This window comes from Lissotriton helveticus, chromosome 1_1 (assembly GCF_964261635.1).
Source record: "Lissotriton helveticus chromosome 1_1, aLisHel1.1, whole genome shotgun sequence".
NCBI lineage: Eukaryota > Metazoa > Chordata > Amphibia > Caudata > Salamandridae > Lissotriton > Lissotriton helveticus.
The window spans coordinates 858,052,509-858,066,553 of record NC_136057.1 but is presented as its reverse complement, the minus strand read 5'-3'; the positions used below and the strand labels follow the sequence as shown (position 1 = coordinate 858,066,553).

General features: G+C 41.8%; 1 protein-coding gene across 1 annotated transcript; it reads left to right on the top strand.

Annotated features, from left to right (window-relative positions):
* The first annotated feature begins 4,412 nt into the window (after positions 1-4,412).
* LOC144771050 (interleukin-17A-like) lies at positions 4,413-9,216 on the top strand. Its single transcript, XM_078655862.1, has 3 exons — positions 4,413-4,445; positions 5,277-5,524; positions 8,994-9,216. Exons 1-3 carry the CDS (start codon positions 4,413-4,415, stop codon positions 9,214-9,216), a joined length of 504 nt encoding a protein of 167 aa, XP_078511988.1.
* Positions 9,217-14,045: the final 4,829 nt, after the last annotated feature.

Sequence of the window (14,045 nt, the reverse complement as noted above, 5' to 3'; positions counted from 1 at the left end):
ACTGCATCTGGCCAATCCCGGCAACCAGTCAGCACCCAAGATGCCACACGGGCATCCGGCGGCACCAGGCTGCAGGTCGATCACCGAGCAATCCACCTCAATGCAACTCGTCCCAGACGGGGGTCCACTTGGCACGGTTTGAGGTCCTCCACCACTTGCAGCCTCTGCATCTGTCGCACCAGCCTGAATCTGGACAGCCTGTCAGTATGTCATGCTGATGTCTCGCTGAAAGCTGATGATTGGGCTGCAGCTGCAATTTCAGTCAGGCCTGTATTATCCGGTTGACGTGCCGCAGCAATGCGGCCTTGGCTGCCACTGATTTTTCCGGGTGACCATCATGGGCTCCCACCTCCAGCAATATCGTCTCTTTCTGAGCCGGGCGATCACCCTTTAGCACCAGGATAAATGCCGGCAGAGCACACTTAGCAAGCAGCCATTGTGCTTCTCAGCTAAGCCACACCCAGACAGTTTTATGTATTAATGTTTCAAACCTGGACAGTGGCTACTGAAAGGAATTGCTCCCACCTTGGTTCCAGGCTAGCCTGAAAAAAGATGTGTATGTTGTTTTCAGTTCTTGACAAAATATGACTTTGCTTTTAAATGATTTTTTGTGCCACTAAAAGTTTCCCTAACGTGTTTCTTTGCTAAAGTGATTTGGAGATTTCATCCCTACTGTCTTACATTCGTTAGATAGTTTGGCCACCCCTTGGTGACCTTCAGCTATTAATATGCCACATATTTAGATTCAGTCAATTCTTTACTCTCTTTCACTAAGAATACACAGTAACTGAAAAATATATTAGCCCATTTTCAAATTAGAAATTATATGATGGAAGGAGAAGGGTTCTCTGATTTTGTGGTGCTTATGTGCGCAGTTATGCTTCAGGATGCACATACTTCCACACAGTCACTGTGCTCAGCCTCACAAAAGAATATGTTTGGTTCTTAAATATACACGTATAGTCTCAGTGATGCAAATCATAAAACTGATAACAGTTTTAAATAGTGATCGCTGAATACTGCATGTATGTCACTGCACATTGAGCCAGTTTCAGTGCACTTTAGACAAGGGCAACCACCGTCTGCATTGCCATATACAGTGTTCTTTTATCATGCAATTAGTGCTATGTTCAGAATGCCACATTCGAGCACCACCTTCCTGGTGGAATTTAATTCCAAAGTTTTGATTTGTTTAGGCAAAGTGCTTTGCTGCAACTGATCATGCTCTTCAAATTGAGCACGCACGATAGGTAACTTTTTAGAATCTCTTCTTTTGAATACTGCCTGAAACTAACTGAGGGAGGAGAGGTTTCTAAGTTAACAAATATCAAAAAATGTTCGACCCAAAACAAAGGCCTGATTTAAAGGTCTATCAGCCCCCTTTGCTTGAGTATGTCATCATCTAGCTTTATTCGGCTCCAAAGACAATAAAAGCACAATAAAAACACAGTTTAAAACCATCAAATCACAATAAAATCATGAAAATATCAACTGCCCCCCACATTTAAAAGAAAAGTAAGAGTACTTAAAGAATTGTTTTAAAATCCCTGAGAATTACAACATTTTATGATAGCTTTTTGGGCTCACATATAGTGGGCACAGAAACGGTAGCCTGAGAGAAAAATATAGTGAGTAAAAGAGCATAAAGTGCTTTGTAGAATGATGTGATTTTCCATCACACGGACAGTAAGGTAATGTTGGAAACCAAGTTCTGGCAATAGAAAACTGCCAAAAAGCAGATCTTATTCCCACGTAACCTAGTCAGGTAGAATCTTACCTCTGGTTCGTTTGCCCAGGTAAAATAGGGCTCAATACCTTTAGATTCAGAAAGTGGCATGTATGATTGAACCATGACCAGGTCTAGTACCTTCATGAGCCTAGCCTCCTCACTATATGCAATATATTTTTTGGCTTGTGTATAATAATGAATGGGAGCTATCTGGAGCCTAACTCCTAGATGCCAAACCAACAGAAAAAAACAAAGACGCACAGCATGTTACCACTTCACAAGTACTGAAGAGAAACTACGATTTGGAGGCAGGTTTTTACCCTTGTTCAACTCTCTATGTAAGAGATGTGCTTGCATTGTAAGAACGTAAGATGTATCTATCTGTGTGAGTAATTACACAAGTATTGATGTGAATGGCAACTACTTTTTAAGTTCTTTTATAGCAACTACAAATCCCATTGTAAGGTGTGAGAGCACTTTACATCACACACAGAGACACAATAACTCATACAAGTGTGTACCTCAAAGTACAGGAAATGTTATATAAACACTGATGGTTATAACTTAATAGGTATAGGATTCACATATTGTCCATACTCGCAGCCATTATATATTGAGAGATAAATGAGATACACAAAGTCAAGATATAAAGCCTAATGCACTAATTGTTGTTATATGTACTAATAGGACTTTTTTACATCCCAATTGAACCCTTCTTTGCAATCTTAGAATAGCAACAGATTGAGAAAAAAACCAATAAGGATCTAAACCCATGACCTACAGTTTGAATGTAGCTCCTTGTTGCTGGTAAAACCATCACTGTGCTATATTAGGATTGCAATTTATGAACCGGAAGTAACAAAATGATCTCAATGTCAAAAACAGCACCCCACTTACCAATGTAATTAAAAAGCAAATATGTGCTTTGCAACAGGCCGTTAACCCTATATGCTGCTTTATAGGTAAAAACTGTGACTGGACAAAGCACAAAACTCTCCCAGGACTGTGATAAACACAAGTTATTTTACCACTATTATAATCTCCTCAACATTGCTGTGCAATTATCTGCAAAATGGGGAGTCTTAACCTGTAAGATATTTTAAAACACAGTGGCTTTCTGACCAATTTAGTAATCCAGATTTACTGTCACAGACGTCCTTGCTGCCAATTTCATTGCAGTATATATTTTTTCAAAATAAATATATAAGTTGACTGTTAGACTCTGCTTTTCAAGCTCCGCCCCTCGAAACTCCATTCCCCTTCCTCTGCTACAGCTTGACCTCCATATAGTGGTTTCCAGAGTCCATTTTTTCAATAGCACCATTGGAACTGAATAAAGATACCGAGCTGCGAACTTGAGGATAGCATGCTAGCTGCTCACATATAATAGCAGAACAGCGTTGTATTAACACGGCGTAGAAGTGGCCTTATTCAGTTACATACCTGCCAACTCACACGGTGCCACCTGCCACCGTGTGACATACCATATTGGCGGCGTTCAAGCGGTCAGCCGGTGAGGAGCCAATGTCATATGGTGGCAGGGAAAACGAGCTGAAAACCACTGCAAATAGTGTTTTTCCAGCAAAGTTGTTGAGGCTTTGAACTGCTGACGTCCATTGAGGGGTGTAAACAGACCCCAGGGCATCGGCACCAGCCTCAGCAAGTGTTTTCTTTGGGTTGGGGAGGAGAGGGCTGGGACCACGGTGGGGTTCAAAAGGGCCTCTGCACGAGGTCCCGCCCCCCTTCTCAAACAGTAAAAATGTTGTTCAAGTTGGCAGGTATGCAGTTACACATTAAAGTGTAATTTGTGCATCCAGGCAGACTATCCTACTGCATTCCTTTATTTGAGTATTCCCACTACTCACTCAGAGAGACAAGATTATCCTTCCAGCCCCACAGATATATTACTTTAAATATTTTTTCCTCTTTTCAGCTAATAAACTGTCAGTTACAATATTACCATGCAAAGAATAACTATTATTCCCCCAAAAAAGGCAGCTAATCATAGCTTCACAGCTGCATTTACTCATGCGGATTGGATTTGGGCATACGTAAATGCAATCCAGTGTTGAAGGTAGATTGCTGTACAGAAGGCGGGGATTTAAAGCAATTGTTCAGGACAGGTTTTAGTTGCGGGAATAAACCCAAAGCAAGGCTGGCCGGAGCTGTGGAGAGCTTCCTCTGTGAGTCTGTTCGGTAGAGGGATGTGATGACATCATTGAGGGTGGATGGGGAAGCAGCCACGGAAATACCAAGCTGCCACCGGTGTGCACGTGCTGCAAAGGTAAATATAATCCGATAAGGAAGAGAAACCACTTGCGGATTTGTGCTGGATAGCAGAGCAAAATCATAAATTATACTGTACGAGGAACGAACAAACAAAGTCCCTTTTTATGCGCTGTCGCCAGGTTATCCCGGAGCGACGCTTTCCTCATTCAGGCGCGTTCCTTGTCTCTCAACTGGTAGAAAGAAACTTTTCAGGACGAAAGGGAAGACCCGGGGCCAGAACGAGTAACACAGGGGGGAAAGTCAGCTGGAAGGGGGTGACCCAAGAGGCACTTCACTATGGAAAGCCCGGGCGGCCTGAAAAGTCCTATAAATGGGGTGAAGGACCGTTCCCAAGGCAGAGACTCCAAGCTCCCGACCGAGGAAGGCCCACGCGATAGAAACCCAGAAGAGCAGAATGATTTTCAGGACCTCAGCATGCTCCATTGTGGTAAGAAACCCTTTGCCTTCTATGAAATAGCAAAATAATGTATGCCATAGGTTTACACATTCTTTCATCAGCTGCTGGTTAAGCCACTTAAGTGTGTGATCTTGGCTGAAACCTTTCTAGCAGAACCTGGAAGCCATGCTGCTATTTCATGTCTGTAGTGGTGGGCGTGAGGGCGCTTAGCAGGTCAGGCTACAGCAGTGTCTGTAAGGGATATGGCCTGATAGAAAAGCATTGAGGTCTTTTCAAAGCAACTCTTTCTATGCGTCTGGAGACAAGTTCTAAAAATCTGAATACAAAACAAGAAACAACTCTGGATGTAATCTTTGTTATAAAAAAGTGAGATAGTTGGGGAGTCTTGTGTTGTCACGCTTCGTCATTTAAAGAAGTGTATGTCCATCACACCGGGAACGAGTATGACACTCTGCAGTCCTCACACAACTGCTCTTGAATGAAGACGTTTCCACTTCAAGGAGAGGCTAGATACAGAACAGGCTTCTACTGATAGGGTGGGATGCTGCAGACTGGATAGATATCCTTGTCAGCAGGCAGATATTGGTGCATGGTGTCCAAGAGCGCTGAAGGGACATTGAAAGGCATGTTTCATGAAAAACCTTTAGCATAGTATAGCTTTGCATCACACAGCATTCAGTGGCAGCGTGTCACAGCATAAAAGCATTTTTCTGACAATTCAAACGTCGTATCATTCATTCCCAAAATGATGATATTTGTATAATAATTGTACAATAATTCCTGCCAAATTGTACTTGACCAAAGGTTGCCTCTTTATTACTTAAACATTCTCCACTTGTATTCCTTCATTCCCCCTTACAGGCCATCACACTACTGATCCTTTGTTCCCCAGCAATTTTGCTTCCGACCGAATATCTTGGCCAAGAGCTGCCTCATGAAAATTATACTGAAAGAGACCTGGCAGCGATGACCAGAGGCAGGTGCCCTGGTAGAGGGAGTGCCAGATTCCCTCACATTGCTAGAATTGACCTCCGGGCCATTGACTCTGGTGCTGAAGACAGGATGGTGGCAGACATCAGTAGCCGATCACTCACACCTTGGGAGTACAGGTACGGATTCACAGCCCTTGACACCACAGGAACTGATTTGATACATCTTATCTAGGAATATGCCACGTTACCTTGCATGCTTTTTTAACGCATGCCATTACAACACGGTCATAACAGCAAAGCTTTGTAACAACCCATGTCAGAACAACGACATGCTCTGGGGGTGAGGCGCAGGATTTTGAAATAGTATCATTTACTATTCCAACTCCAGTCTGTGCAACAGTAGGGAAGGTGTTGGATTTTAAATTCAACACCTCTGACCCCTAGAGCAAGTCGTTCTTCCGACTTGCAGAGTAATGGCATGTAACAACGCGGTCGATTTAACAACTGCGTTGTAATGGCATGCGGTGTTTCGGAATCGTGGTAAATGATGTTTACCCTTATCTGAACATGGCCAATGTGTACTTCCTTTGATAAATGTATAAACTTACGAATCCACTAGTTGTAATTTTAAATATTTGGCACTGGGCACACAAAGGCAGCTTGGGCAGTGCCACAAAGGGCTAGCTCAGCCACTTTCTCCAAACCCCTGCTGTGGTCGGGAGTAGGAGAGAAACCTTCAATGCTTCCTAATGCCCGTCACATTATTACTCCAAAGAACATATTGTTTTTAGGTCACATCAATGTTTTCCAGTAAATTATGCACCATAGTCATATACATATTAGAATTAGAGCCACATCCTCACTGCTATTTTTAAGAATCTACTAAAAAAATGACAACAATGTTGATAGATCCAACAGTGATTTGCCAGCAGATATCATTTGATAGGATATAATAATGGTCGGTGTCTTGGATAAAAGTGGATTCAGCTCTAGCTTGCTGAAGGAATTTTAATATATTTTTAGGGGTGAAACCTAAGCAACCCATGGTGGTAAATGTATTGATTTGTTTATTTCTGCAGCACTAAATACTCATGGGAAACAGCTTAAAATGTATACAGTATATCAATGAATCAGGAATGAGAGGCGAGGCGTGGCAGGGGAGGGTGGATGGGAAGAGAGTCGGAAGAGACTAATGCCTAGTGAGAAGATCAGTATTTAGAAGAGGTCGAGAGCCAAGGGATTCCATGAAGCTATAGGAAAGAAATTTCTGGGTCTACAATTAACATTCAGCTCTCCGTATTAATGTTGATATTTTTCCATACACAGAGGACATGGCCGGGATCCTTGTCTTCTCCACAGAGGCTCTTATTTTGTTCCAACTGGAGATGATAAGGAAGCCAGCCGTGGTTGGTAGTAGGAGTTTCTGCAGGGCGGTGACGAGGGGAGGGTGGGGGTTAGTAATGTATGGATTACGGACTTTAACAGGTCAGTAAACATATAAATAAATAAAACGAATTTCGTTGCGCGCACTGCATCGCATTTGGTGATGCAGTGCACGCAACGAAATTCGTTTTATTTATTTATATGTTTGCTTACCTGTTAAAGTCCGTAATCCATACATTACTACCCCCCACTGTGCCCATCCCCTTCCCCACGTCACCACCCTGCAGAAACTCCTACTACCGACCGCGGCTGAAGGAAGCTGAACACAGAAGTTAGGGAAGCAGCACCCTAGTTTGATACTGGTGCTTGTGAAAATCTAGACGTAGAAATTATGTCAGATAGATATATGTGCAGCAGAAAGTGGCATTAAAATTGAGCATAAAGGAACTGTTGTTTCAACAATGGAGCACAAAGCAAACCTCATCGACTGACCCTATATTGCATATCAGTAGCTAGTCTCAAGACTGTGCCTCTGTACAGCTCCCAAGCAATTCTTGTAATGAACAAGCACACTGAGGTTGCCATAAACTTTCCACACTGAACTCCCTTGCTAGATATTGTGAAAATCTCTTTTGAAAGATGTCGTAAACTAATGAGTCAATGTTTTCTTTTTTCCTATAAATTCCTATGGTGCACAAAAATTTAAAAAATACCATTTAGGTTCTATAGGTTGGGCATTCCCAGTATCTTTTACTAAGAACCATACAGCTGAATGGGGGACCGGAAGGGGGCTTTGGTGTCTAGCAAATATGATTATATTATTATTTCTAACATGTCTATTTCTTAAATGATCTGTTATCTTCAGACCAGTGAAGTGATAGCATTTTGTCACTCCACTCCATGGCAGACAACATCTTCTAATTGCAGAGACATTCTGGTGGCCGACTGCTGGCAGTTTAGTCATGGCTTGCTCCTCTGCCAGCCTAGCTTGCACAGCCTGACAGCCCCTACTTTGGGCGCCTTTTGTTTTCATTCTTTCAGGTGACTGAATGTTGACAAGAATAGTAAGCCAAGTTTATTTTAAGCCCTTAACCTGTCAAATGAGATTTATGAATACATTATCTACTTTGTTTTCTCATTCTGATGGTGGCATTGTGAGAGTAGGCGCACTGAAACATGCATTAAACAATAGAAACCATAGCACACTGGGTGACGAGTAGCCATCACATTGTAATGCCACTTGCCTATACTGGCCAATCGTAAAATAGTTAGGGTGAAAATAACTAACACCCCAACAAAATATCCTACCTTTATTTGCCCTGGTTAACTCTGGGCTTCACTGGTCCTTTAGAAATACGAGCTATATTCTGGCAAAAAGGAGCAATGCAAATGCTGAGCTGTACTCCTGAAAGAGTGTTTGGATCTGTGCTTGCCTGTGTAAGAATCATTCAGCAGCTGTAGTCCAGAAATCTGCAAACTCAGAAGGGAAATCATCACATGCATCGGTCTCAACACCGACATTGGATTCGCTCATTGTGGGGCAATTGTTGAATCATTGCTGAGACAACTTGAGATCCTCGAGAAAATTATTTGTGTAATTTACACTAGCTAATGACGGATCCAATAATTCTAAATTAATACACTCACTTGAATTAAACACTGGGCTCGAATACCAGCTGTAGAACAAGGGTGAAGTAGGAGGACAAGTGTTAAAGATAATATCATATCTCATAATTGTTTTCCAATTGCCTCCTGCTATAGGGATGAAACCGGGAAAAACAAGGTCAGATATGGTGGTCACAAAATTTGAGCTATATTAAAAAAAAGGGGAAGACAGAAAGGCAATTGAGAAATAGGAGAAGAAGACAAAAAACATAGATGAAGAAAGGTGGGGAGGAATGAAGGAAAATGGAATATAAATAGGGAAGGGAATCCAGAGGGAGGCAAGGTAAGAGGTGTAATAGAGCGATGAATATAGTAGAGTAAAGCAAAGAGGGGAAACAAGGAGAGGGAGACAAGGAGTAGGAAAATGACTAAAGAAAAAGCAGGTACAAAGGAGGAAGGTTTCAATAGAATAAAGGAAATAGCGAACCCCGAATCGCCATAAGCACCTTTCTAAAGTCTTATTGCACAAAAAACTCAATAATCAGGATGATTGATATCTCTCCTCACCTGTAGTATACAGCTGTATTATTGCATGTGATTGAAACGTCTTGTAATGCGCCATCCCTTTAAACTTTGCAATGTTCTGTTTTCTTTGCAGTGTGGATAAGGATGTGAACAGATACCCTGAGGTCATCGTGGAAGCCAAATGCCTTCGCTCCAAGTGCCTGGACGATGACTGGCAATCCGTTCCCATCAGGCACCAAATCCTTGTGCTGCGCCGGGAGCAGAAGGGCTGCAGCCAGAGTTACAAGCTGGAGAAGCAATGGGTCACGTTTGGGTGCACCTGTGTCCGGGCTGACGTCATCTATGCCTCATACTGAGGACCTGTGGGGCTCACACTGGCCTGGCCGCGGATCCGCTCAATGCCTGTCATCGTCTGTCACTGAAGGACTCTTAACAAAATGTCAAAGTCATAAAACCCGACACAGAAATGCTCGGTAATGGCAAGTCTTATCAGTGAGTTCTTGACATATCCATTTTAAGGAGTCTTTCTAGGTCATTGACACAACACAGCCCTTATCAAAGCTTTATGTAAATATCTGAAGCTTTTCAGGTCATATTAAAGGGACACATTGAACAGTTTTAATCCATTTTACAGGCAACTAATGCTTGTGAAGGTGGGTCCAACAATGGGTTTTATACTATTTTATTTAGATGGAGTAAACATTTTGACAGATTATGACAGATTTTGATTCTGAAAGTCCACAAATGTATCCATTTACATTGTAGTAGCTAAATTAACTTCCTATTTTTTGGACTATGATCTGGATATATTTATGTATTTATTTTTCTATCCTTGTATTTATGTATTATTTAAAATGTTGAAGAATTAATGTGTGTCCCACTAAGTCGCTACACAAGACAGTGCACCCAGTTTTTAACATAATTGGCTGAATAAAAGTTTTATAAACTACTTTCTTTGCACGTAGTTTCTTATATGTCAATTGAAGGATCTAATAAAACATGCTCAATAACAACATTTCTACGATTGCCAGCATCAGATTGAAATAACTTTCAAAGTTAGCTGCACTTCAGTCCTGTATGTTCGTTCTGTAAACGTGGATGCTTACAACATCCAAGGGTGGATGTTATGCCAACCCTCTTATTTGCAGGAGTTACAATTATATAAGAAACCGCTCTGCATTATTTACTTTACCAAATATTTTGTATTGATATTTGTAAGTACCGACATTTTAAAATAAGCACATAACAAGATGCAACCCACAGCTTCCAGGTAAACTCACCGTATACATGCATTTGAGAGATGGGAATCAGCTGGGGGTGGAAAGACCCAGAGAATTCCTCTCCGGGCATCACAGGCTCCTTCTGCAGTACCAGGAGTTCAGCCTGTGGCCCTACTCCTCAGCCCAGCCACCCACTCCCCGCTAGGAGCTAATGATTCCCACGCAGTGGCTTAGGGGGGAGACACCAAAATGACACAAAGAGAATCATTGGGTGGACAATGGGTGGAGTGGGATGTTGGAGGGGGCTCTCCTCAGTGACCCCAAAGACTGAAATTAGAAACGCTGAGCAAAATAGTCAACCCTTGCAAGAGTGCATCTAATGAGTCTTCTTTCCCATTTTAACTTTAAAATATTTCCATATTGAATTATATAAGATTTGTATTACTTTTTTATTTTTTCATAATCCAGGACGCAATATTTGCGCTGCTGATTTACAGAATTTCATGAATTTGCTTTTTGTTCAAACTTGCTTCTTGTTACTTTGAGTTCATCAGATTGAGGCTCTCTAGTTTGGAACATTGTTAAAGTGAGAGACTCCCTACAAAGACTTGATCACAACAGCCTCCACATTTTCCTTAACAACTGCAACATATTCTTAAAGAAGCATTGATTATGATTTGTTTAGCAGAGAAAAAAATAACTTCAAAGCTAAATAAAATGTAATCCCCTCGACAGTCGCCATTTTAAACTGATGTAATAACTTTTCCACTGTTTTAAATACATCATTTGCAATGTATTCATTCAAAATATTTTATGGAAATATATTCGGTATTAGAACTGTTAATAGTTTGGTTGATCGAATTAATGATGAAAACCAGTTTCCAAAATTATTGTGTCAGATGACAACCTAGGTGCCCCACAGATTCTTATTTAGATACATTAATGACCAATATTTAAATTAAACCCATTCACATTCACATTCAAACTGCAGCTTAGATACATTTTTTGAGTCATTTTAAAACACTGAGCTATCAGAAAGACTCAGGCATATGAAGGACATATACACGAAGCTAGAAATGAAATAATATTGCTATATAATCCTTCACGCGATGAAACTGTGGGTTGTAGAACAATCCTAAAGGGAAAGGATGCTATTGACTGACTGCACCGAAAGTAGATATTGACATTGCCATGAGCAGCACTTGAGCTTCTGCCTCTATTGATTGCAAGCTGCAACCAGACAAATCTGTGAATGGGGAATCTCTATTCTATAATGAAGGAGAATGGTACATTATTAATGGCTGTAGCTACATGAATGTATCCCAACAACGCACCCATGAACTCTAAAATTGCTGTGAATTTGAGCCTGCTTTGGATTTCTATTGTTTCTGAAGTATGTGGTTTCTTTATGCTGTAAAATATTGCTTAGTTATTTTTTCTGAGATGCCAAAATGTCTTCTTACCCTCCTGAGAACCACAGTGTCATTTACTAAAACAACTTTCTAAAGGGTGCTGCATTTCAGAGAAAGGCACAAGGATTATATCCTTTTTGTCATTGAAGTGTATTGCTTAGTCTCCTGTTGGGACATACCTAGGTAGATAAAATGTATCATTATTACCGGTTTCGGTAGGAATTAGACCTTGCTCTGCAGCTCCTGCATATGTTCAGTATATCTCAGTTCTGAGGTAAGGATTTGTCAATGAGTGACTAATTTAAGAAGTGTATTATAAATCTGCATTTTTAGACAATCAAATGGATGTCAATTTGCTCTTGAATGTAAGGCTGTCCACATTTCATAGGTTTGATGTGTGACAATGTTTCACAAATTAATTAAGTCCTGATAGATATTATGTAATTATTTAGGTGATAATGTTAACTATCTTATGTTCTGTAAAGCCACTTCAGCGTTACAGATGTACAGAGGACTTGCAGGAATGAATTCTCTGTGAATTGGTCTCAGAATAGAAAGATTGTGAGTTAAAGCTGATCATAAAATTAAATCTTCAGCTTGCACCATTTTTTTGCCCTGGAGATTACTGACCCTATTATTGGACAACAAGAATGCCCTTGAAGGACTCTCAATAATCGCGACTTTTGCTGTCTCTGCACGTGGATCCCGGTTAACGTGGGCCTGTCACAGGTTGTCATAAATACTCACGTTAAGAGTCTAAATGGTGAAAAGACTCAACCCACCGAAACCAGGAAGACGATCACCCAGGCACTCGTCACCAGCCGACTGGACTATGGAAACACCCTCTACGCTGGAACCACAGCCAAACTTCAGAAAAGACTCCAGCGCATCCAGAACGCCTCCGCACGACTCATCCTGGACATCCCCTGACACAGCCACATCTCCGGCCACCTGAGAGACCTGCACTGGCTCCCCATCAGCAAGAGGATCACGTTCAGACTCCTCACCCACGTACACAAGGCCCTCCATGACCGGGGCCCCAAGTACCTCAGCAACCGCCTGTCCTTCTACACGCCCACCCGCCAGCTACGATCAACCTGCCTTGCCCTCGCCGTCGTACCACGCATCCGCAGAACCACCGCCGGAGGAAGATCCTTCTCCTACTTGGCAGCCAAGACATGGAACTCCCTCCCGATCCACCTACAACTGACCCAGGATCATCTCTCCTTCAGGAAGCTCCTCAAAACCTGGCTCTTCGAGCAGTAGAGGACCCCTCCCCCCAAGCGCCTTGAGACCCTTCCGGGTGAGTAGCGCGCTATACAAATGTCCATGATTGATTGACTGAACTTGATTGTTTCCAGATTCATTCTTACGAGAGATATTTTATGCATAAATATTTCTGTTCTTGCCCTGTTGACTTCGAGCTTATTTTGCGAAATATCAGAAGGAAAACTCCTCACATTAAATGAGAACGATAGACATAACGGACAGACTGATCTCCGAAAGGTAGTGAGGTGGGGTCATCTTAAGGTTCCAATATGATGTCGTCATAAGTTGACATCGAATAAATAAATAGTTGTTGTGTGATTGTGTTCATGAACATGTCTATTTGTTAGCATTGATAGCAGATTCATTTTAAAATGTCAGGGGCAAGGTAACATACTGATAATGGATGCAAAAGGATTGTAGATGGGCCGACGTCCAATGGCTGGTGGGGTGGACTCATCACAAGTTTCTACTATGATGTCATCATCAGATATCCTTTGATCGGATCGCTTACAGGTGGATGTGTACCAAGAACTTCATGTTAATGCATGCCATGGGAGACTGTCATTCAATCCTAGTGTATTGGTCTGTAAACGGTGTACCCAATGTTGTTCCTTCTCCAACAGAGTACGCTCATCATGCAGATTTTTTACGGTCAGGGTTTCCAGTATGATCCATTTCAGATCTTCAGTGGAGTGATTAGAGTCGATGAGGTATTTGCTCATCTTTGTTGTGGCCTTCCTGCATAACGTTGCTCCTATGTTCACAAATATATTGTTTTACTTTGCGGCAAATCCTCCCTATGTATTTCATGTTGCAGGGGCAGGTGATCATATAGATGGCATGTGTAGAGTTGCAGCTAGTGTGGTTCCGTATTGTCCAGAGAAGATTCAGTCTTAGTTGAATGCCTTTGGTCACGGTTGTCAACTTGCACACCGAGCAAGAGCCGCATGGGTACTATCCTATGACTGGACTCATGTTCCATGCAGAGCTGATGGTTGTTTCTGAGATGCTTCTTGAAGGTGGTCTTGTATGTACCGAAATATCTTTGAGACTCTTTGTTCCCTTCTTAGCGAATCTTGGTTTGGGCCTCTTTAAAGCACCTGACGTCAATATTCTCCAATGTTTATTGATGATCTTTTTCAGTGTATTTGTAGCTGAGTTATATGTTGAGACGCATGTCAGTAGATCTTTGGGGGGTTCTTTTGGTGTTGTCTCTAGTAGGCACTCCCTTAGTTGGTTTCGTGCTCTCTTTTGACACTTCTTTATTGTTCTCGCAGGGTAGTC

Bases quoted from the DNA above. Each gene is read 5' to 3' on its own strand.
- LOC144771050 (XM_078655862.1), top strand. From the start codon at position 4,413: ATGATTTTCAGGACCTCAGCATGCTCCATTGTG. The intron at 4,446-5,276 runs GTAAGAAACCCT...TCCCCCTTACAG, and splicing joins CCTCAGCATGCTCCATTGTG to GCCATCACACTACTGATCCT. The intron at 5,525-8,993 runs GTACGGATTCAC...TTTTCTTTGCAG, and splicing joins CTCACACCTTGGGAGTACAG to TGTGGATAAGGATGTGAACA.